The sequence below is a fragment of the Bos grunniens genome, chromosome 18 (genome assembly GCF_055505025.1).
Source record: "Bos grunniens cultivar Pamir isolate PY7600 chromosome 18, Bosgru_T2T1.0, whole genome shotgun sequence".
In the NCBI taxonomy this organism is placed as follows: domain Eukaryota; kingdom Metazoa; phylum Chordata; class Mammalia; order Artiodactyla; family Bovidae; genus Bos; species Bos grunniens.
The window spans coordinates 55,233,388-55,258,436 of record NC_141182.1 but is presented as its reverse complement, the minus strand read 5'-3'; the positions used below and the strand labels follow the sequence as shown (position 1 = coordinate 55,258,436).

General features: G+C 44.8%; 2 protein-coding genes across 8 annotated transcripts; one reads left to right on the top strand and one right to left on the bottom strand.

Annotated features, from left to right (window-relative positions):
* The first annotated feature begins 13,360 nt into the window (after window positions 1-13,360).
* On the top strand, window positions 13,361-14,290 carry LOC147354156 (vomeronasal type-1 receptor 2-like). The gene has a single exon (XM_086349709.1). The coding sequence runs from the start codon at window positions 13,361-13,363 to the stop codon at window positions 14,288-14,290; it is 930 nt and encodes a 309-aa protein (XP_086205835.1).
* Window positions 14,291-15,858: 1,568 nt separating this feature from the next.
* LOC147354155 (uncharacterized) lies at window positions 15,859-24,838 on the bottom strand. Of its 7 annotated transcripts, none has more exons than XM_086349701.1 (5): window positions 21,704-21,841; window positions 21,018-21,141; window positions 20,333-20,547; window positions 18,862-19,260; window positions 15,859-17,897 (listed from the first exon to the last, which is right to left on the bottom strand). In XM_086349701.1, exons 3-5 carry the CDS (start codon window positions 20,441-20,443, stop codon window positions 17,196-17,198), a joined length of 1,212 nt encoding a protein of 403 aa, XP_086205827.1. In that variant the 5' UTR covers window positions 20,444-20,547; window positions 21,018-21,141; window positions 21,704-21,841; the 3' UTR covers window positions 15,859-17,195. The 7 variants fall into 7 exon arrangements, with proteins under 7 accessions (XP_086205827.1, XP_086205829.1, XP_086205828.1 ...); XM_086349703.1 differs by having other exon boundaries at window positions 20,333-20,523; XM_086349702.1 differs by having other exon boundaries at window positions 21,018-21,137; window positions 21,704-21,792.
* Window positions 24,839-25,049: the final 211 nt, after the last annotated feature.

The window sequence follows — 25,049 nt, the reverse complement described above, 5'->3', positions numbered from 1 at the left end:
GAATGGATTGGGGGTTTGAGATTAGCAGATGGAAACGGTTATATATGCATGGATAAACAACAAGGTCCTACTGGATAGCACAGGCAACTGTATTCAATATTCCAGGCTAAACCATAATGGAAAAGAATGCAAAAAAGAATGTTTAAAAGATGCTAGAAAGCTGTGTACAGACTGGTTCCAATTTGGGAGGAATCGCTCATAGAAAGAGCAAAAAACAGAGGTGTAGTGAGTGTTTCTCTGCTAACAAGATTCCCACCAGAAAGTGGGATTCAAGAATTATTTTTAACTCTCCAAGTTTTTTCTGTTTTTAATTGACCAAATACAATGAATGTGCTATCCACAGGGACTTCCCTGGTGGTCCAGTGGTTATAGAACTTCACCTTCCAGTTCAGGAGGTCGGGGTTCAATCCCTGATCAGGGAGCTAAAAGCCCACATGCCTAATGGCCAAAAAAACCCAAAGTATAAAACAGAAGCAATGTCATAACAAATTCAATGAAGACTTTAAAAATGGTCCACACACACACACAAATCTTAAAAAAAGAAAATGTATGCACAAATCTATATAATATTTCTTGAAAAAAGAAAACATTTTTCCTAAGAGTATTGAATTGCATTTTGTATCTGAACCCATATGTTTCAATAGTCTGACATTTCTAGAGAATGTTACACTTCTAAAACCTAAAGAGAATCATATGTATTTGAAGTTCGTGTTTAGAATTTTAACTACATTATACAATACCTCTAAGACAATTACCACTTAAGAATTCAACTCAGAGTCTTCCCTGGCATTCCAGTGGTTAACACTCTATGCTTTCAATGTAGGGGATGCAGGTTCAATCCTTGGTCCCGGAACTAAGATCCTACATGCAGCGCTGCATGGCTTCCCACTCCCAACACAAATCATCTCATATAGAACTTTCCAAGTGGACAATTTACCTCATGCTGCCTTTGTCCCATTGGTCAATTGCATTTTTCAGTGACATTTTCTGTTCTTAATAGTAAGCACTACAGAGTTTTGGCATCTAATCGCTAATGGTCATGGATGCTGCTAAACATTTTACAATATAAGGGTCTGTTCCCACAACATGGAATGTTTTTTTAGCCTTAAATAGCAGTCATACTGCGGCTGATAAAACCCAAACTAATCAATATTCCATGTGTATTGCTGACTGCAAAATATCTCCAATCCATATCTTCTTGTAAACAATTTTATGTGCTTGTTACAAAACCAGAATTAGTCAGCTTACAGATAGAGTGTAAGAATGGTATGACCTCCATTAAGGCTGACATTGAAATTCACAAGGTTATTACCTCATCCATGTTTCTTGGAATTTGGAGTTTTCATGATTTCCGATTTCCTAGGCTTTGTAATAAAGTAAGAAGAAAATTAGAAAGAATTTTTTATCACTATCTTTAATCATTAACAGAATCTATACATGTTAAAAAGGAAACTGGTAGAATCATCAGCTTCATTTTTAGAATTTTAAAAACTGACATACAAGTTTACTGGAAGCAAAGTCAGTATAAAAATCATCTGAATTTCTGTATTCCAGTAGGATATTTGTTTTAAAATGAAATTTAAGGAATTATACATCTCAACAGCATAAAAATGTCTTGAACCCAGGAATTAATATATATTTAATAGAAAATATGTAAAGCCTCTAAGATAAATGATGTTATCGAGCATTTTTAAATGAAAATGAGTGTACTGTAATTCAATTTGAGATAAGAACTTATATACATAAAAATAGAAAGATGCTGGGAAAAACAAAAGTAAAGATAAGATTATAAAATAGTAATTAAATGAAACTGAGAGGCATTGCATTATATCAAATGTAAATAAATATCAGTTAGGGTGTAGACTATAAAGAGACTCAAAAAAACGTTAAAAAAGAGGAGGCATTTGTCAAGTGAAATTCTTTGGAATTTTAAATAGCTTTTAAGAAACAAAAAAGTCAAAAGTACAATGTAGAAAATACGATAGAGTTTTAAAAGGAAAATGAATTGAAGACAGTGAAAGAGTAATAAACACCTGTTCATTATTTAAGTAATTTAAGAAATTTAAGAAACATTATTTAAGAAATACTAAAAAAGGAAAAGAATAAAGTGTAAAAAGCAACATACCTGAAGGAAAAGAAATCGTGACAACATTGTGAGAAAGAAGATAAATATATTCATATCAAAAAATTAGCAGATTATATCTGAGCAAATAATGAAGTCTCTGTAAGGAAGCTTGGGATTGGGAGTGAAAATATTGAAAAGATTTTTAGGGACTTCCCTGGTAGTCCAGTGGTTAAGACTCTGCGCTTCCCATTGCAGAGGGCATGGGTTTGATTTCTGGCGGTGGAACTAGGCTTCCGCCTCCTCCTCAAGAAAATTAAAAAAGGATTTTATACCTCTTTCTGGCTCTCAAACCGCAGTGTCTCAGATCCTTACTGAAAGCAATTGGCTTCCCCAGGAAGGTGGGGCATCTTGGAAAGGCCGGGTCTGACTCGCAAAGACTGTATATGAGGGATGGGATGGCAGAGCGTGTCCTCCCAGCGGGTCCCCTTTGTCACCTGCGGTCTCCAGCACCTTGTTTGTTGAAGTCATCCTGATGCACCCAGAAGGGCAGCAAGTTGCTCTCCCAAAAGCAGAATGATTCTCCTGGTAAACTTATTAGGTTTATTGACAAGAAAGCAAAGGCAGGATCTGGGGACGTACTTTTCCCAGGTTGATCTACATCATTAAGTAAACGTCAGAATCTAGACAAGTGATCAAAGTTAGTTTCCACTCCCTGATGGAAATTCCCCCAGGACCTGATAAAAGCCTACCTCAGAGCAGCATCTCAGAGGATATGTTCACTTTTCCAGCTCAGCCTCCTCTTCTGAAGCTTATTTTTTAAAACATCTTTTCTGACACAAAGCAATATATAACATGGGCTTCTCCAGGGGTGGTAGTGGTAAAGAACCTGCCTGCCAATGCAGGAGACATAAGAGAGCCGGGTTCGATCCCTGGGTCGGGAAGAGCCCCTGGAGGAGGGCATGGCAACCCACTCCAGTATTCTTGCCTGGAGAATCCCATGGACAGTGAAGTCTGGCAGGCAACCGTCCATGGGGTCGCAAAGAGTCAGACATGACTGAGCTGACTTAGCACAGCAGCACAATATATAACATTGAGTAAATTTAAGGTGTGATGATTTGAAGCAGGTATATATTGCAAAGCGATTATCATAATAAAAGTTGGTTAACCTCTCAATACTTCACATAATTACCATCGTTATTTTGTGTGATAAGAATATATTTAAGTCAGCTCTCTTAGCAACTTTCAAGTGAACAATACAGTATTGTTAAGTATACTTTACTGTGCTGTCCCTTAGATTCCTCCAAACCATTTATCTTAGAACCAGAGATGTATGGCCTTTGACTAAGATCTCTCCATTTCCCCCACACCCCAGTCCCTGACAGCTGCCCTTCTGCTGTTTCTATGAGTTTGGATGTTTTGGATATCACTTGTAAGTGAGATCATACAGCATTTGTCCTTCCCCTGTCTAACTTACACCGTTTAATGCTCTCAAGGTCCAGCCAAGGTCTTATACGTTTCTTTTTAAATTTTTAATATTTACTTATTTTTGGCCATGTTGCACGTTGGATCTTAGTTCCTCAATTAGGGATGGCCTGAGCCCCCTGCAGTGGAAGCTCGGAGTGTTAACCAGTGGTGGTATTGTTCAGTCATTCAGTCGTGTCTGACTCTCTTCGACCCCATGGACTGCAGCCCCCTAGGCTCCTCTGTCCATGGGATTCTTCAGGCAGAATACTGGAGTTGGCTACCATTTCCTTCTCCAGGGGATCTTCCTGGCCCAGGGATCAAACCCGAGTCTCCTGCATTGCAGGCAGACTACCTTCTGAGCCACCAGGGAAGCCCCCAATATCTAAAGTAAACTGATGCAAAACTGGAATTTGGTTTTCTATCTATTGAGAGGACAATTTTTTAAAAAATTGATCTGCACTTGATTGCTGTTGCTGTTGTTCAGTCCCTAAGTCCCATCTAACTTTTTTCGATCCCAGGGACTGTCACCTGCCAGGCTCCCCTGTCCATGGGATTTCCCAGGCAAGAATACTGGAGTAGGTTGCCATTTTCTTCTCCAGGGCATCTCCCCTGACCCAGGGGTCGAACCTGCGTCTCCTGCACTGGCAGTTGAATTCTGAGCCACCAGGATTTCTAATAAACTTTTTCCTTACCTTTAAGTCATTTGCCTAAATAAATAAATGAAGATCTTGTGCCATGTCAAAATAATTAGTTATGCTCTATGTTATCTTCATCATGTCTTTGTTTTTTAAGTAGATCTGGTCTTGATAGCATTAAAAGATCTACGTTTTCCCTTAGCTTCTGTATTTGCCTACAAAATCTTTGTAATTTTGGTTAAATGGATAACTAAGCATTGTTTCCAACTGACCTATTTGACTAAGTGTTTTAAAACCCTTTAATCTTTTTTACAAACTTTTAGAACATTAAGTTAAATTCTAAACAAGGTCTTCTTGACTTTGGACTAACTTTAAGATATTCAGAGGCCCCTGAAATATCTCAAAGATTTGTTTTCTCTCCTTATTGAGAAAAAAGAGATTAAACTAACTAGGTATATTTGATATATTAAATTACATGGGAAGCATTGTCAAATAAATAACATTAACAGTTTATTAACAATGTGTCTATAGAGGTATTTTATAAGTGTCCCGGAAATTGTAGGAAATTCCTAGAAGCCGTATAGGTCCTGCCATGAAATTTTATCTGTCATCAAAATTAAGGCTCATACAAAAAGACTGAATTAGAATATCAAGAAAATACCCTGGGCTTCCCTGGTGGCACAGTGGATAAAAATCTGCCTGGCAGTGCAGGAGACACGGTTTTGATCCCTGGTCTGGGAAGATCCCACATACCATGGAGCAACTAAGCCCTTGAGCCACAACTGCTGAAGCCTGTGCACCTAGAAACCCATGCTCTGCAACAAGAGAAGTCTCCGCAATGAGAAGCCCAAGCACTGCAATTAAAGAGTAGCCCCTGTTTGCCACAACTAGAGAAAAGCCCTAGGAGCAATGAAGACTCAGCACAGTCAAAAGGAAATGAATACACAGTTTAAATACCCTAAATGACTTTTATGAAAACATATATACACAGTCACCCTTCTTAATTTGGGGTGTCATATCCTTCAGACAACCTGATGAATATTCTTATAAAATGTTTTATCTATTTACATAAACTCAACATCATAAACATGATTTCATCAAGATGAGATATACCCCCTGATATAGGTCAGAAGATCTATAGGTTATCAAATCCCTGGATGCTGGATATAAAAAAAAATCTGCAATACATCTTTTGTAAAGGACTTTCTCTATTTGATACTTATAAAGACTCAGAAAGGAATGTCTTCAAGAGTAGAAATTCATCACCTCGGGCAATATTATGCAAAGAAGCATTTATATAAGACTTTATAAGATGAAATTAGTAGAGGAGCTATGAACTGCCTTACACTTTTTGAATAGTGTGGAAACATAGGTTAAAATTTTGAATTGTCACTTGACCCCAAAAGCCACCTTTAGAAATCAGTTCTATAACATAAGAGCACCTATACACAGAGAAAAGATATGGAAAGATATTCCCTGAACTGTTATATGTAGTGGGGAAAAATAAAACCAACTGAATTCCTGGGAATAGTGGAATAGTTGAAACCAATGTGGGAGAATCCATATCATGAAACAATCTCTGACTCTTTCATTGAGTTTTGTCTGTATGTGCCAGTGTGTTTTGTTAGGATGGGGTGACTTTGTCACACTGTTGGTGGAGCTGACCCTGTCATTTTGGGGTCCTCAGCTACTGGTCATCCTTCTTCTACTGAATCTTCCCCATGTCATCTCATCTCCTGCCCCACGATACTGTCCAGAGATTCAAGGTCACCTACATGATGAATCTCCTCTTGCCCAGGCAGGTTACCATCTTGCTTGGGTCCTGTCTATGTGTTTGGGACTTCAAGCCTGCAGTCACATTCCAGGGCAGCCGGACACTTGCATCTCCAGGTCTTGGCATACCTGGTCCTGCTTCCAGGTAAATGTCTGATCATTCAGATAATAAGAGTCTTTGGGTTTCTTGGTGTGATTTTTTTGGTCCAGTATAGGAAGGGGCAATGCATATGTCTCCTTCGTCATTGCCAGCATCCTAGATGGCTGGACTCATGTCTAGCCCATATAGACACCCAAGGAATATTGTGATAAAGGAATGTTGCCACGCTCTCCATTACCCTTAAAGATCAAACTATTTTCTCTTGTGTAGTTGTCTTTCATTTGAAAAAGATTTTTTTTGCCTAGCCAATAGCATCCTAAAACCTTAACAGGCATAATGTCTGGCAACAATATTTCAGTTAAAAAGAAACAAAACTTTTAATAGGCAAAGCCTGGATAAAATACGGCAATTATGAATGGCTGGGTTTTTGGATTGGTGAATATCAATAGGATGCAATTAAAAAAAAACAAACAAACAGGTGGGACTTGCCTGGTGGCCCAGTGGCTAAGACTGTGCTCCCAATGCCAGGGGCCCGGGTTTGATCCCTGGTCAGGGACCGACATCCCACATGCACCAACTAAAGATCCCAAGAGCCACAACTGAGACACAGTGTAACCAAAATAAATAAAAAGAAATATTTTTTTTAAAAAAGGAAAACCTGCCATTTGGAACAATTTGGGAAACTGGGGATTATTATGCTTTTCGAGATAAGTCAGACAGAGAAAGGCAAGCCACATGATCTCATTTATATGTGGAATCTAAAAAAGCCTAATTCAGGATAAATATCCAATGGTGTTGCTTATATGTGGTGTCAAAGAAAGTCGTACAAATGAACTTGTTTACAAAACAGAAAGAGAATCACAGGTGTAGAAAACAGCCTAATGATTAAAAGTAGGGGTGGGGAGGAGGGTAAAGTGGGAGATTGGGATTGACATATACCCAATGCTGTATATAAAAGAGATAACTAATAAGGACCTACTTATAGCACAGGGAACTCTACTCAATACTCTGTAATGGCCTATATGGGAAAAGAATCTAAAAAAGAGTATATTTATGTATATGTATAACTGAATCTCTAGTCTTTCCCATTCTGTTGTTTTCCTCTATTTCTTTGCATTGATCACTGAGGAAGGCTTTCTTGCCTCTTCTTGCTGTTCTTTGGAACTCTGCATTCAGATGCTTATATCTTTCCTTTTCTCCTTTGCTTTTCGATTCTCTTCTTTTCACAGCTATTTGTAAGGCCTCCCCAGACAGCCATTTTGCTTTTTTGCATTTCTTTTCCATGGGGATGGTCTTGATCTCTGTCTCCTGTACAATGTCACAAACCTCATTCCATAGTTCATCAGGCACTCTATCAGATCTATCAGATCTAGGCCTTTAAATCTATTTCTCACTTCCACTGTATAATCATAAGGGATTTGATTTAGGTCATACCTGAATGGTCTAGTGGTTTTCCCTACTTTCTTCAATTTCAGTCTGAATTTGGCAATAAGGAGTTCATGATCTGAGCCACAGTCAGCTCCTGGTCTTGTTTTTGTTGACTGTATAGAGCTTCTCCATCTTTGGCTGCAAAGAATATAATCAATCTGATTTTGGTGTTGACCATCTGGTGATGTCCATGTATAGAGTCTTCTCTTGTGTTGTTGGAAGAGGGTGTTTGTTATGACCAGTGTATTTTCTAACATTTCTTCTAACAGAAGCAGAAGATATTAAGAAGAGATGGAAAGAATACACAGAAGAACTGTACAAAAAAGATCTTCATGACCCAGATAATCATGATGGTATGATCACTCATCTAGAGCCAGACATCCTGGAATGTGAAGTCAAGTGGGCCTTAGAAAGCATCACTACAAACAAAGCTAGTGGAGGTGATGGAATTCCAGTGCAGCTATTTCAAATCCTGAAAGATGATGCTGTGAAGGTGCTGCACTCAATGTGCCAGCAAATTTGGAAAACTCAGCAGTGGCCACAGGACTGGAAAAGGTCAGTTTTCATTCCAATCCCAAAGAAAGGCAATGCCAAAGAATGCTCAAACTACCGCACAATTGCACTCATCTCACACGCTAGTAAAGTCATGCTCAAAGTTCTCCAAGCCAGGCTTCAGCAATATGTGAACTGTGAACTTCCTGATGTTCAAGCTGGTTTTAGAAAAGGCAGAGGAACCAAAGATCAAATTGCCAACATCCGCTGGATCATGGAAAAAGCAAGAGAGTTCCAGAAAAGCATCTATTTCTGCTTTATTGACTATGCCAAAGCCTTTGACTGTGTGGATCACAATAAACTGTGGAAAATTCTGAAAGAGATGGGAATACCAGAGCACCTGACCTGCCTCTTGAGAAACCTGTATGCAGGTCAGGAAGCAACAGTTAGAACTGGACATGAAACAACAGACTTGTTCCAAATAGGAAAAGGAGTACGTCAAGGCTGTATATTGTCACCCTGTTTATTTAACTTCTATGCAGAGTACATCATGAGAAACGCTGGGCTGGAAGAAACACAAGCTGGAATCAAGATTGACGGGAGAAATATCAATAACCTCAGGTATGCAGATGACACCACCCTTATGGCAGAAAGTGAAGAGGAACTCAAAAGCCTCTTGATGAAAGTGAAAGTGGAGAGTGAAAAAGTTGGCTTAAAGCTCAACATTCAGAAAACAAAGATCATGGCATCTGGTCCCATCACTTCATGGGAAATAGATGGGGAAACAGTGGAAATAGTGTCAGACTTTATTTTTGGGGGCTCCAAAATCACTGCAGATGGTGACTGCAGCCATGAAATTAAAAGATCCTTACTCCTTGGAAGCAAAGTTATGACCAACCTAGATATCATATTCAAAAGCAGAGACATTACTCTGCCAACAAAGGTTCGTCTAGTCAGGGCTATGGTTTTTCCTGTGGTCATGTATGGATGTGAGAGTTGGACTGTGAAGAAGGCTGAGTGCTGAAGAATTTATGCTTTTGAACTATGGTGCTGGAGAAGACTCTTGAGAGTCCCTTGGACTGCAAGGAGATCCAACCAGTCCATTCTGAAGGAGATCAGCCCTGGGATTTCTTTGGAAGGAATGATGCTAAAGCTGGAACTCTAGTACTTTGGGCACCTCATGCGAAGAGTTGACTCATTGGAAAAGACTCTGATGCTGGGAGGGATTGGGGGCAGGAGGAGAAGGGGACGACAGAGGATGAGATGGCTGGATGGCATCACTGACTCGATGGACGTGAGTCTGGGTGAACTCCGGGAGTTGGTGATGGACAGGGAGGCCTGGCGTGCTGCGATTCATGGGGTCGCAAATAGTTGGACACAACTGAGTGACTGAATTGAACTGAACTGATAACTGAATCACCTTGCTGTACACCTGAAACAAACACAACGTAATTTCAATAAAAATTTTAAAAATAATAAAAGATACCATAATTTAAAATTTTAAAATGAAAATTAAGAAAGGCTGACTCCTAGAAACAGACAGCAGAATGTGATTGTCAGGGGCTGGACAATGGGGGAAATTGAGAGATCTTGGTCAAAGGACACAAACTGCCATTTCTAAAACGAATAATTTCTGGGACTCTAGTCAATAGCCTGGTTACTCTAGTTAACACTAATTAACAAGACTGCACTGTATACTTGAGAGTTACTGGGAGTGTCGATCTTGAATGTCCTACACACGCAGAGAGACACAGGCACACAGGTAATCATGTGAGATAGCTGAGACATTGCCTGTATTATGGTAGTCATTTTGCAATATCAGTTGACCAACAACACGAAGGTTAGGGGCTCTGATGCCCACACAATTGAAAATCCAGTGAGCCCTCTGTATTTGTGGTCTTGGATCAGTGAATTCAGTCAACCGTGGATCGTGTAGAACTGCAGTACATAATTAGTGGGAAAAATGATCCATGTATAAGTGGATCCGCTCATTTGCAAACCCATGCAGTTCAGTGTATCAAATCACCACATTATACTCCTTAAACTTACACAGTGTTACATGTCAACTCTATTTCAACAAAACTGCGCGAAAAGTAAACAATAAAAGCAGGAGGCATAATATATGTGGAATTTAGAAAGATGGTAATGATGACCCTACATACGAGACAGCAAAAGAGACACAGATGTAAAGAACAGACTTTTGGATTCTGTGGGAGAAGGCGAGGGTGGGATGATTTGAGAGAATAGCATTGAAACATGTATATTATCATATGTGAAACAGATTGCCAGTCCAGGTTCGATGCTTGAGGCAGGGTGCTCAGGGCTGGTGCACTGGGATGACCCAGAAGGATGGGACGGGGAGGGAGGTGGGAACGGGGTTTCAGGATGGGGAACACATGTACACCCATGGCTGATTCATGTCAATGTATGGCAAAACCACTACAATATTGTAAAGTAATTAGCCTCCAATTAAAATTAATTAATTAATTAAAAAAAAAAGCAGGAGGCATAAAAGGCTAAAGAGGGAAAGTGAACCATGATTTCTGAGGAGCTGCTCTGAAGTCAGAGTTTAACAAGTCTTGGGGGAATTTCCATCAGCGAAGTGAAAACTGACTTTGATCACGTCTCTCGATTCTGAAGTTCATGATGTAGATCTATTGGGAAAATGTACATCCCCAGATGGTGCCTTTGCCTCCTCATCAATAAATCTAATAAGTTTACCAGGAGAATCACTTTGCATCTGGGAGAGCAATTTGCTCCCCTCTGGGTGCATCAGGATGACCCCAGCAAACAAGGTGCTGGAGACAGCAGGTGATAAGGGGACCCCCTGGGAGGAGAAGCCCTGCTATCTGGTCTCCCATATACACTCCTTGTGGGTCAGACCCAGCCTGTCCAAGATGCTTCCGCCTTCTTGGGAAATCTGACTGCTTTCCTTAAGGATCTGAGACTCTCAGCCTCAAGAAAGGGACAGTGGTATGGAGACCTTTCCAGTATTCCCTTTCCCCATTCAAAACTTCCTTATGGAGTCTGCCATTTTTTTCAGACTTAACCTTCAGTTAATTTTCTGTTCAATAGAAGCGTATTTTATCTTCTTTCTTCTAATATAGCCCCCATTCTCTTTTCTATTGCTCTGCTTTCTTTTCTTTCATTTCTTTTACTCATTAGTATCACTTATTGCTCTCCAATACTGTTTCACTGTCCGTCTTTTTGTTTCCATTTAAAACCATATCACATTTTCTTTATTGTATTTTGACTTTCAGTGTATTATTAGCAGCTATTTGAAAATTCCATATGGTCCATGTATCAGCTAATATCACCCTTTATTTACGTTTTCTTTTGTCTCTGTTCTCTTCATTTGGGTTGTGCTTCATTACTCCGTCGTGTCCAACTCTGTGAGACCCCATGGACTGTAGCCCGCCAGACTCCTCTGTCCCTGGAATTCTCCAGGCAAGAATACTGGAGTGGGTTGCCATTTCCTTCCTCCAGGAGATCTTCCCAAACCCAGGGATCGAACACACATCTCCCGTGTCTCCTGCATTTGCAGACAGGTTCTTTACTGAACCAGGGGGGAAGCCCTTTCTCTACATTTAGTTGCTGTAAATTTACATGTGATAAAATTTGCCTCTTAGTTTCACTTCATTCCTTTTCCAGCCATCAGTATGTCTCACCTTTGTTTTTCTATTTTAAGATTTTATTTTTAATAGATAATACCTTTTGTTATTGTATTTTTATGGATAATGTCATTTATCTCAAATTATTTTACATAATTTTCAATTAAAATGCTTTAATCACATGTAGACAAATATACACCATTGTTTCCTCTTAGAAGTTTTACATATTTCTAATCACACATTAACTCCTAGATTTAACAGATTTTATGCTATATTAATAGCACTTTAAATTGCACTTAAAAACTGTTTTTATGTTCGCACATAGAAATCCAAAAAAAATTTTTTTACTGACTTTGCTTTCAGTAATCCTGAAAATCACTCTTAAATAGTCCAATAATTCAATAATAACCAATAATATTGGTTTCCTTCTTTAAATTTATATATTGTCAATGACAAAAAGTCTTCCTTCTTCACTTTCTTTCTTTACAGTAAAGGCCATGAAATCTGAAAAAATGAGGAATAGAAGGAGTGAGAGAAAATATTTTTACTTAGTGCCGATCTCAAATGTAAAGCTTTTCTTATGTAGCCTGAATTAGGAGTCTTGTCATTGTTGATGCTTTTGTCAGGGTAAGATTATTCCTTTCCATTGTTAATACCTAAATATTTCTATCATAAATATATGTTGAATATCTTAAATTTTATCATACGATCTTCTGCATATATTAAAGTGATCATCTACTTTTGTTCTTTTAGCCTACTAGTTTGGGTAATCATGCAGATGAAGTTTCAACTGTTCAGCTTATCTTTATGTTCAGATAAACCTTTGATTAAGTGCTTGCTGTTTTAATGCACTGTAAACATAATTTTACAGTTATTCTGTAACTTTTTTTGAAGTTTTTGCTTATGTAATAGAGTTGGCCTTGTCTTTTTCATACTTTGTTATTTTTTTGCTTCCAAAGTTATGTTAAGCCCATAATATGATTGATGGAATATTCTGTTATTCTCCCCTTAGCAGTGGTTCATAGATGTTATTTATATCTGCTGTGTTTGGCACACTTCAACATCGAAACATTCTTCGGTATATCTTCTGGATGAGTTTTTCCTACTGATCAGTGTTATCATGAGGAACTTTATATACTTATGTCTTTCTATTATGTCAATATATTTGGGGGGTAAGTTAAAGTCTTCTGGAATTTTGTCCCCCAGTCTCCTAAATTTCCAAATTTACTGGCATAGATAACGGTGTCGTTGTTGTTCCGTTGCTAAGTCACGTTGGACTCTTTGAGACCTCCTGGACTGCAGCATGCCAGGCTCCCCTGTCCTTCACCATCTCCCAGAGCTTGCTCAAACTCATGTCCACTGAGTCCGTGATGCCTTCCAACCATCTCTTCCTCTGTCACCCTCTTCTCCGTTGGCTTTCAATCTTTCTCAGCATCAGGGTCTTTTCCAGTGAGTTGGCTCGATGATTGTAATATCATGTTATTTTTCTAGTATTTGTCAACTTCTCCGTCCTAGCAACATTTTTTAATTCTAATATTATTTGTGAATTCTCCATTTTTTAGACCTAATTCTATATCAGAGATTCTCAAGAATTCCTGGAATTGAGGGTCTGGAAGTGACACATCTTGGCCTGAAATACAGAAGAGTTAAACATTCCTACCCCTTACCTTGACACTGAACTGTCAATCCTTATATCCTTTCACAGCCTCCATTGTGTATAACTTCACAATATAATTGATTTTATTTTAAACCTGGTTGACCCCATTATAGTGTATAAAACATCCATCTCATAATGTTTCCAAGTGAAGTGATCTGGGGACTTTTCTTCATATTTCAAATTAGTATTGGGTTCATGGGGAACTCATTGCTTTTCATGCTTTGTGTGTGTATCTTCTTAGATAAAAATCACCTGAAAAAACCCATAGATTTGATCTGTATACATCTGACCTCGGTCAATGCTTTGACCATCTTGTTCAAGTTGATACCAGACATTGTGTCATCCTTCGGAGTAAAACATTTTCTGGATGATGTTGGCTGTAAGGCCACTTTGTACATATATAGAGTTACCCGGGGTCTTTCCATCTGTACCACTGCTCTCCTGAGTGGGTACCAAGCCATCACTATCAGTCCTATTCATTCGAGGTGGGCGTGGCTTAGATCTAAACTCTCTACGTGCATTTACTCCTCTTTCCTTTTCTTCTGGATCACCAACATGCTCATCTATAGCTACATCATTGAAACTGTAGAAGCCAATCACAATGTCACGATTGTTGGTTTGGAGTATTCGACACTACACTGCCAAACGAGTCAGTTGAGACAGAATCATTCGGTTGCATTTGGAAGTGTCGTAATAATTCGAGATCTCCTCTTTGTGATCCTCATGATGTGGTCCAGTCTCTACACCGTGAATCTCCTCTACAAACACCGCCAAAGGGCCCAGCACATTCACAGCCCCAGCCTCTCTCCCCAGTCATCTCCTGAAATCAAAGCCACCCACACTATTCTTTTGCTGGTAAGTTGCTTCGTTTTCTTTCATTGCTCAAACAACTTCATTGTCTTCTATGTGTTTCATAAACCTGAGAAAGATTCAAGACTGAAGAGAATTACTGGGATATTTTCATCCTGCTACCCAACCGTCTGTCCTTTTGTGCTGCTGAAAAACAGTAAGATTACTTCCAAATTGACTTCTTCCCTCTCCAAGCTGAGAATCATCTTTTCTTGAAAGATATCCAATAGATGGTCTCATATCCACAACTTCCTGTGACAACCAAAGAGTCTCTATAATTTACAGAAGGAAAAAAAATGCTGTGTGGCTCTTGAACTCTGAAATGGGGCTGAGTATGAATTGAGACAAGTTCTCCATTAAAAAATACATACAGACTGGAAGTCTTATAATGAAAAAGAGCACATCAATATGAAATTAATAATTTCCATACTGACTACTTGTTTGCAATGCTGCTGCTAAGTCACTTCAGTCGTGTCCGACTCCGTGTGACTCCAGAGACGGCAGCCCACGAGCACCACCTCCGCAGCCACCCACCCACCCATGTCCCTGGGACTCTCCAGGCAAGAACACTGGAGTGGGTTGCCATTTCCTTCTCCAATGCATGAAAGTGAAAAGTAAAAGTGAAGTCGCTCAGTTGTGTCCGACTCTTCGAGACCCCATGGACTGTAGCCTACCAGGCTCCTCCGTCCATGGGATTTTCCAGGCAAGAGTACTGGAGTGGGGTGCCATCGCCTTCTCCGCTTGTTTACAATATTTTGAGTTAAAATGCATATTACAATGTGATTAAAACTAACTTTATCTGCTTGATTTTGCTCTATTGAAAATGTGGCTGCTACCTTGCTCAACCAACTCTGGGAATATAGTAAGTCGCCTACATACAAAACCTGCATGTTGTGAACTCTCAAAGATGTGGGTGTTGTGTGTAATCATGTCCAATCACATAAGTTAGTTCACATAGCTGGAGTACATTGTCTCTTGCACACATTCTCTGTAAGTGGTTGTGTTTTGCGTCCTTTACTGGACAGTACTACGTAGAGTTCTGTGGTACAGTACCTTTAATTCAAGCCAGATCTACAAGAGGATGACTTCACTGAACTCCCTGGTGTGCCACGAGGAGCTTACTAATGAAACTGATGAAGACCTGATGGAATCAGAAGCCCGGAGAAAGGACAACGAGAGACAAGAGGAAGAAGAACTCACTGAAGAACCGAAGAGATTCATGATGCAGGAAAGGGGAAGGGGATTTTCTTCATTCCAGGAGGCACTGTTTGTGTTTTGAAGCACGGGACCTGAACGGAGAATGGTACAGGGAGGTTGCGTCAGCTGTTCAGAATGCAATCCAGTACTGCCGTGTCATCTATGAGGAGAAAAAAAAAAGAGAGAGCTGCGAACCAGACATCACCAGATCGTTTCTTCATGGGAGTAGATAAAATTGAATCCAGCAAGGAACCAGAATCTGTGCCATCAACGTCAGGAGTGGGTGAATTTGTGGCTTGCCCTCTGTCTCCTATTGCTGATGTCCCTTCAGCTCTGCCATCCCCCACCACGTCTCTCTCCTCCGGTTAGTGATTCTTCTGTCCTGTTCACTCGGTGCCAGCCCCTGTATGCCAGCTGCTGTACTGCACTACTGTACTTTTTGAGGTTCTCTAAGATTAAAAAAGTTTTCTGTATTTTTAGTGTCTGGTTTTTTATGTATTATTTGTGTGAAAAGTATTATAGATCTATTACGGCACAGTACTATACAGACAATTGCATCGTCGACTTAAAAAAAAACAGTCACCAACTAAAAGTTGACAGTTATGTTTTATTCGGTGGGAATTCTTAGGACTTCAAGCCTGGGAGGCAGCATCTCAAATGACACTGAGAGAACTGCTCTGAGGAGGCAAGGGGACGACCCAGGTCATACAGAGGTTTTGCAACAAAGGGCAGGTAGTCAGAACATCAAATGATTATTGTTATTTAAGGAAAACCAGATATTCCAAGTGAAGGAATTCAGCGCTTTTTTATGCATGGGAAGACACAAGATGACCACATGACCTCATTATCACATTGATGTTTTAGTTATAAGGAAAGCCGAAACAGCCAAAGGGTCACCTAAGAGGCTACACCTGGGAGCAGCTGTGATTTGGTCAAAGTTATTACCATGTAAATTTACACCGCATAATACCAGTGTGTTGGGTTTCAATGTGGGCACTTTCTGCCCTGGAATGAGATTTATAAACTTTCCTCTTGGCTTTGAAAGGGAAAAAAAAAAGTCTCTGTTAAAGGTCCTCTGCAAAGTCCTTCTCAAGAATATTAAGTGGCTCACATGGGCATGTACGACAGTTCTTCAAATGTCACAGCCACTGCCCAGCACCCCTCATGCCTTCAGGCCTTAGACTTGCACTGTCCAGGATGGCAGCAAGTAGACACCGGTGGCTATTTAAATGGAAATTGATTTAAATTCAGTGAGCTTAAATAGTCACTTATGTTTTGGTGATCTCTGAATAAGATCTGTACCTGAGTTAACAGAATCTTATGAGAATCAATTTCCTGGTTATTGGGAGTATGCTGGGGCTTCCCAGGTGGCTCAGTGGTAAAAACAAAAACAAAAACCCGGCCTGCCAGTGCAGGAGACACAGGTTCAATCTCTGGGTCGGGGAGATCCCCTGGAGAAGAAAATGGAAACCCACTCAGTATTCTTGCCTGGGAAACCCTATGGACAAAGGAGCCTGGCGGGCTACAGTCCAAGGGGTCGCAAAGAATCGGACAGGACTGAGCATGCACGCAGGTACATGGTGCCAGGAAGGCTAAGATGGTATCCATGGCAGGGAGCTGGGTGAAGGGTACATGGGAAAGCTCTGTGCTAATCTTTGCAACTTCTTGTGAGTCTAAAGGACTGCAAACTAAAAAGTTACACCCCTCCAAAAAAATCACGTCCACAGGGGCACTAACCAGGTTTCAAACGCTCAGAGGAACCACAGGGGCCTGGTGCTAAGACACTGGACACCTAGATGCACAGTGTTTCTGCAGAGATGCTATTGGACGGCGCTGTCCGAAACCCGGCGTCCACTGGACCGGGTTTCCTCCCATTCCAGCTCTGGAGCCCTCGTTGGCCTCCTCGCGGCCCCACACCCCACCCTCACCCATCCGGGTGCACGCTCTGATGCTGCAGCAGGTTGCTGGGATGCGCGAAGCCCTTGCCACAGAGACCACACTTGTAGGGCGTGTCTCCCGTGTGCAGCCTCTCGTGGACTGCGCGGTAGTTCAGGTCTTTGAAGTGCCTGGGGCAGAAGCGACAGGCGTGGGGGCGCACAGGGCTGTGCACCCGGCGATGCTGCAGGAGCAGCGAGGGCCTGGAGAAGGCTTTGCCGCAGGCGTCGCAGGGGTAGGGCCGCTCGCCTGTGTGCGTGCGCCGGTGGATGGCAAGGTAGGACGATTGCTTGAAAGCCTTGCCGCACGTGGCGCACCGGTAGGGCCGCTCCCCTGAATGCACGCGGCGGTGAGAGGCCAGCGCGTTGGACTGCTTGAAGGCCTTGGCGCACAGCGGGCACACGAAGGGCCGATCGCCCGTGTGCACGCGCTCGTGCACCCGCAGGCTGTGACTGTGGGTGAAGCGCTTGCCGCACACCCCGCACGCGTGCAGCTTGTCCACGCAGTGCTGCCGCCGGTGGAGAAGCAGGGCCGGCCCTGCCGCGAAGGCCTTGCCGCAGTCCGGGCAGGGGAAGGGCCTCGAGGGAGCGTGCAGCGGCTCGTGGCGATGCAGCTCGTAGGGGGTCTTGAAGCGCTTCGGGCAGGACTGGCAGGGGAAGGGACGCTCGCCGGTGTGGATGCGGCGGTGCTCCTAGGGACGGGGAGAGCATAGGGAGTGAGGACACGCATCTCTGCACGACACTCCTCTCCAGACAGATTCACCCCTAGTCCTCCTAGGTCTCCGGGAAAGAGATTAGGTTAAAGTATACATTTGTTGTGGTTCAGTTGCTGATTCACGCCCGACTCTTTGGCGACCCCATGGACTGTAGCCCGCACGCCCCTCTGTCCATGGGATTTCCCAGGCAAGCATACTGGAGCGGGTTGCCATTCCCTTCTCCAGGGGCTCTTTCTTCCCAACCCAATTGAACTCCCGCCTCCTGTTTGGCAGGTGAATTCTTTCCCACTGAGCCATCAGGGAAGCCCATGAAGGTACACATACCAATTGTTTAAGCATTTTTTAAAACTACAAATCAAACTATCAAATGAAATAAGTTCCTCCTTCTCCTTAACAAATAGACCTTCACCATGATCTAGAAGCCTAGGTTCGAATTCACAATTTTTGGAATCCTCAGAATTGCACACTAGAACTCGGTGGCCCAGGTCAGCTGGCAGGGGCTTCTCAGGCCTCAGGGGATATTGCACCCACAGATGGATAGCCCTGCCCAGATGCCCAAGCCTCCCTGCCTCCCTTCCAGGCTAGAGGGGTTATGCCTTCTAGAGGGGGGCAAAGTGCACCTGGGGATGGTGGATCTGGAGACAGCCCTGGAAGCAGCCTTAGGGCTCCTTGGGCAAATAATTTCAGGTTCCCTGGTCTCAATGGACGTAAGTTTGAGCAAACACCGGAAGATAGTGAAGGACGGGGAAGCCTGGCGTGCTGCACTCCATGGAGTCGCAGAGTCAGACTCTACTGAGCAGCTGAACAACATCTGGTTCAACGCCCTGCCCCGCCCCTTTCTACAGGCCCCGCCCATCTCTGGACACCTCACCCATCCCCGTTCAGCCCTACCCCTTTTCTGCAGGCCCCGCCTCCTTTGGCCCCGCCCCGCGGACCGCACCTGTAGGTTGCTGGCTCGCTTGAAGCGCTTGCCGCAGGCGTCGCAGCCGTGCGGCCGCTCGTCGCTGTGCACCAGCCGGTGACTCTTGCAGTCCGAGTGGCGTTTGAAGGCGGCCGCGCACAGGCCACAGCGGAAGGGCCGCGCGGCCGTGTGCACCACCTCGTGGCTCAGCAGCTCCCACGCGCGCTTGAAGGCCTTCCCGCAGGCGGCGCAGCTGAATCGCCTGGGCCGCGCCAGCCCCTCCCAGCCCTCAGAGCCGGCGCGGAGCAAGCCTGGCCCCCTCTTCTCGGAGTGCTCCTCCACGGAACCGTCGGGCACCAGGCGCGCGGTCGAGTACGCCCCGTGCTCGTCGATGAGCTGCACCAGGGTCCCCGACTCTGCCTCGGCTCCTCCGGGCGCCTGGGAGAGGTGGAGACAGGGCACAGTCCTAGGGTCATCCGCCCCCTCTCCCCCGATTCCACAGCTGCCTAGGCATGACCGTGGCTTGAAACTGCAACTGTCTGATCTGCAAAATGGGCAGATAACGGGACCTCCCTCCTGGAGCGGCGGCGATGCGGGTCAAATGGGTTATGATTGAAGTCCTGTCCCCTCACTCCACGCCTGGCCCTTCTGATGCCTTCATCTGAGGAAAAGGCAGCTTCTTCCTTTCCAAGTGCTCGGGGCAAAAACCTGCCACCTCTTTCTCACACACCTTCATCTAATCCCTTATTAAGCCTGTTGGCGCCAACTTGAAAATACATCCAGAATTGGACCACATCTCATCACCTCCACAGACAGCACCCTCTTATGAGCCCAATCACCTCTTGCCCGTGCGGCGTGCTCAGTCGTGTCCGACTCTTTGTGACCCTATGGACCGTAGCCCACCAGGCTTCTCTGTCCATGGGGTTCTCCTGGCAAGAATACTGGAGTGGGTTGCCGTGCCTTCCTCCAAGGGATCTTCCCGACCCAGGGATCGAACTCGCGTCTCTTATGTCTTCTGCACTCGCAGGCGGGCTCTTTACCGCTGGTGCCACCTGGGAAGTCCCATCTCTTGCCCGGGTTACTGCAATTGTCTGCTCTCTCGGTTCCCTGCCTCAAACTCCAATCCCCAGGTCTGTTCCCCACGCGGCCGCCAGAGGGCGCCTGTTAACACCTACGTGAGCTCACGTCGGTTCTCCGCTCAGTGCCCTGAAGAGTCCACACCAAGACCCAGGAGGCCCTGCACGACCCGCCTGCGTTCCCCCTTTGACCTCATCTCTCCTGTCTCCCCTAGGCCCACCAGGCTCTGGCCACACCCAAAGCCTCCTCAAGGGAGTTGGTGCCTGGGACCCTTTTCCCCTCCCTCACCTTGATCGGGTCTTTGGTCTAATGTCACTTCTCCCCGAGACCTTTCCTTCTCATCAAGCCAGGAGGTGTTAGACCTGGGGATCAAACTCATTGCTGCTTGAACCTCTATGCCGACTGAGACCCAGCCCCTGGGGTGGGGTCTCACCTCTTCTTCTGGGTCCTCAGCATCCTCAGGGTGTGTCCTCAGGTGAGATGGATCAAACCCCAGACAGTCTGGGGGTTCTCCGGGATCCACTTCTCCATCTCCCGGCTTCATGAGGTGGAGTCTGTCCCTGATCAGCTCTTGGGCTCTGGATGCTGAAGGGAGGGTGAGGCAGGGCTGCTACAGGTCAACTCCTAGTGGTGAGGAGGCAAAGGGGGCTGAGGAAGAAAGAAGGGAGGGACAGGGAGGGTTTTCTCCACGCTGCTGGTGTTGAAAGGGAGAACTCCTCAGAGTTCTCATCTGCCCTGGGGGTGGCGGGGGTGGCAAGGAAGGCCTTTTCTCTCCAATACCCTCCTCGGAACAATGGCAGACATTCCCATGGCCTCCGCCACCAACTACACACTGTACTCTCCCTCGCCACAGCCCTGAAACCGGTGTCCTCGCCCAGCCTAGCTCCCGGGCCTCCCTGCCTCCGGTCTCTCCTCTCCAGTCCATTTCGCACACGGCCCTAGGCAGGTCTTTCTACACCCAGAGCTGATCTTGCCTGTCTCCGGCTCACAACCCGCCCAGGGCTCCGCAGTACCGTGGGACGGCGTCAGGCCCCTCAGCCTGGCCGTCCGGGCCCCTCTGATATGTCCCCCGCATCCTCTCCAGCATCACTCTCGATATGTTTGCCCGCGGACCTTACATTCCATAACTGGCAGACCCTCCTTCTGCAAGTAGGTCCTTGACTCTTCCGTCAATGGGGCGTTTGCACCTGTTGTTCACCCACATCTCAGAGCCTCTGTTCTCTGTCAGAATTCAACTCCTGCCTCGAAGCACAATTCAAACCTGTTACCTGCACATCCATTCACCCTGACCCTCCCCATTCATACACACAGAGATCACTCCCAAACATGGCCCAAATTTCTCCAAACAATGGTCTCTCCCAACCATTCATTCCCCTCATTCGGACACACAATGAACTCGCCTACCCCAACTCCCACCTTCGCACCCAATAAACTCGCCCACCCAGAGGCCCCGCCTGCTTTTTTTTGACAAAGGTCTTCCAGGCCCCGCCCCCTTGACACAGTCTCCTGAAGGCCTCCCCGCTCCTCCTCCGTATGGACCCCCTTTTCCCCCTCCCCCCATTTTTTCTTGACCTGGGAGACAAAGGCCTCATCTGCTGAATGGTCCCTACTACCCCACCCCTCTGCTGGAAACTTGGTATGTCCTGGAGTGGTGGAAGAGAACGAGAATCGGGCGAGACCATTACCCGAGCGGGGAGGGGTGCGAAGTATAAAGGGAGTCCCTTCAACTAGGACTGAGCGGACCTCGGGCTCCCCCAGTGCCTTTCAGATTCGACCCGTATCTTCCCAAACTTCGTCGGCTCACCTTTCGGTTCAGGTATATTGCGGATTCACAGGAGTCTGCATCCACAATAGGAATGGAGGCAGCGGCCCATCCCCCACCCGAATGCGCATGCGCAGTGCATTTCTGGTACAGTGGCTGGTTTTTATCTGGAGATTAACAAGGGGTTTTTCTCTCCCTCAGTAACTTCACTGCTGCTAAGTCACTTCAGTCGTGTCCGACTCTGTGCGACCCCATAGACGACAGCCCACCCGGCTCTGCCGTCCCTGGGATTCTTCAGTTCTTGCCTGAAGAACACTGGAGTGGGTTGCCATTTCCTTCTCCATTGCGTGAAAGTGAAGTCGCTCTGTCGCGTCCGACTCGTAGCGACCCCATGGACTGCAGCCTACCAGGCTCCTCCATCCATGGGACTTTCTAGGCAAGAGTACTGGAGTGGCTTGCCATTGCCTTCTCCGAGTAACTTCACTAATCTCCACTTAACATCAAACCACTGCTTCAGTCTCTCAAAAAGAAACGAGGAGGGCAGATATATAGTAATAACCAATTGCTGATGTGCTTAACATCCGCTAAATATAAGCACAGCATTCTCATTTTTCAAAACAGCCTTGGGGCATTACTATTAGCCCCATTTTCCACATGAAGAAACTGAGGCTCAGATAGGAGCCTCAACAAATGCGTGACAGCCGTATTGGTGGCCTGCTGTGTATGACTCCATTCAGACATTCTTTGCTAAAATGAGAGCCATTGAAAGTGCAGGGGTGGAGGTTGAGCAGGGAACTACCCTCCTCTCTGCTGTGTGTCCTTAGGAAAGTCATTGAACCTCTATGATTTAATTTCCCCAGCTGGAAAGCCATCACGATAGCCACCTCCTTGAGTGTTTGGGGTGATCTTGTAGGTAAACCACCTGGCACAATGAGGGCTGATTAAATATCGGCATGGGGGCAGGCACAGGATTTTGATGAGGGAAGAAGGCCAACTGTGAAGAGAGGTCTGTACTATCTACACAGAGAAGAGTTACTGCTACCCTTTCTTTACTACAAAGAACACAGGCCCACAGTCTCAAATGGCCTTCTTCAGCAGACTGGGTTTCAAACCATATTTTTGGAACCCTAGGGTTCTTCCCGGGTTCATGAGACCAAGCTTGGGGGTGGAGCAAGGGGGCAGGACCCTGTGTATACCAACTCCTGCTTTAACTTCAGTGATAATTTTGATGATGACAGGCAGTCTTCCAAACACATTGCATGTATTATTCCTTAGTTATTCTTCAAACTTATCAGATGGATACTACTATTATTTCCATTTACAGATGAGGAGACTGAGGCACTGGGCATTTAATAATCCTGCAAATAGCAATGAGTTCCAGGGAACATCCCAAGTCCTCCTCTACCACCCCCATATTTGTGTGTCTTTTTGTTTGTTTGCTTTGTTCATACATTTTCTTTTAAAAGTTTTTTATTTTTACTTTTCAGTTGGAGCACACATTCATTTTCTAATGTAACACTTATGTCCCAATTCCTTAACACTTGAATTCCTGGTATCAGTTCCTCTTCTATGTCCCCCAACTCTACTATGACTCTAACACTCCTAATCTCCCCTGTAATACCACAGCTCTCAAATTCTGAATCGCCTCCATTCGTTTAATCAACAAAATTTATGGAGTGTCCCCTTTGTGCCAGGCACTCTTCTGGGCACTGGAATTTTTCATGGTAAATAGCACAAGACCTCCCCCTAGTGGGGAAGATGAGCAATTAAAAGATAAATGCTGCTGCTGCTGCTGCTAAGTCGCTTCAGTCGTGTCCGACTCTGTGCGACCCCAGAGACGGCAACAATATACTTTTTTAGATTCTGATAAAACTTCTGTAAGAAATAATACAGGGAGATAGGATAGTTGCTGGTGGTAGGAAGAGGGTGGTGGGCTACTTTAAATAGGGCTGTCCAGGGCATCCTCTCCTGGGAGGCCTGAAAGGCAAAGAGTTGGATGAGCAATACAGGAAAGGGACTGGAAGGGGCAAACAATGAATTAAGCTGGTTCTGTTTTTGCAAAGGGATGGAGCCCGCTGTAGGTGAGGCAGGATGGCAAGTGATAAGAGATATGTCCGGACAGTTAGGAGTCAGGAAACTCCAGTTCCCTTTAACATCCCAGTTCACCCTGTATATCAGCGCCAGCCAACAGAACTTTCTTTGATAATGGAAATGTTCTACATCATCAGTGTCCAAAACAGTATTTGCAATGGAGTGAGTGTGGCTGAAGAACTGAATTTTTAATTATATTTCACTGTAAGTTAGCCACATGCGGGTACCTGCTACAATATTGGACAACATAGCTGTACAGTGTGAGCCGCTCAGTCATGTCGAACTCTTGTGATCCCATGGACTGTCGCCTGCCAGGTTCCTCTGTCCATGGAATTCTCCAGGCAAGAATACTGGAGTGGGTAGCCATTCTCTTCTCCAGGGGATCTTCCCGACCCAAGAAGGGGATCCAACCCGGGTCTCCTGCACTGCAGGCAGATTCTTCACCGTTTGAGCCACCAGTGAAGCCCATACAACTTCTGATTACACCTCAACATCAAACTCTTCCTGTAACCCCCCCCCCCAATCCCAAACATTCCAATGCTCCCTACAAGCCTCCACTCGTCTCTATAAGAATCCTGTAACAACCGCACAAACAATCCTATTCTCGTTCCGATCTTTTTACATAAGAATTCGTTAAAACAGTCCCACTCCCCTAGTATCTCATAACGCCCCCAATTTCACACCCGATTCCCCATCACACCCTCCGTTCCTCCGAGCATCTCAGTTAGTTCCTCGGGCTGTTATTCTATTTTCTCCCATGACAACCCTTAAATCCCTTCATCTCACCCCCATCTTCGTCTGCCCCAGGGTTGCCATGGCAACGCCAGTCTTTGATCTCTCTCTACCCGCAGTCCCCCGTAGCAACCCTCCGCGCACCTAGCCAGGCTCATTACTATGGAAACCGGAGCAGTCTCCTCCACCCACCTCACGGTGAGATGTTCTGAGACCCAGACCCTTTAGACCCGAGAGAGACAGAAGAAACTAGGGGGCCCCACAATGCTCAGCGAGCAAAGGGTTCCCCCCCTCCCCCCGCCCCCAACCTCACCCATTCTGCTTCCATCCGACCCTGCGCCCGGAACCGCTCTAGTAAAACTCCGGGCGGCAGATTCTACTGCGCAGGCGCCCACGCTTAGCGGTCGGAGCTGGAGGCGCTCAGCTTGCCGGGAGTTGTAGTTTTCTGGCTGCTACAGCGGAGACACCGGTGGCCAATGGGTGAGCCGGATAAAAACAGTTACTGAAGCTGAGAATCGTCTGGCAGGCTCCAATGTCACCATAGCAACAATGAGGCATGATGAAG

Coding starts and splice junctions, on each gene's coding strand:
- LOC147354156 (XM_086349709.1), top strand. CDS start 13,361: ATGTTTCCAAGTGAAGTGATCTGGGGACTTTTCTTCATATTTCAAATT.
- LOC147354155 (XM_086349707.1), bottom strand. CDS start 20,443: ATGAAGCCGGGAGATGGAGAAGTGGATCCCGGAGAACCCCCAGACTGT. Junction 19,261..20,332: donor CTGAGGACCCAGAAGAAGAG/GTGAGACCCCAC, acceptor CACCTCTCCCAG/GCGCCCGGAGGAGCCGAGGC. Junction 17,898..18,861: donor AGCGAGCCAGCAACCTACAG/GTGCGGTCCGCG, acceptor CCCCGTCCCTAG/GAGCACCGCCGCATCCACAC.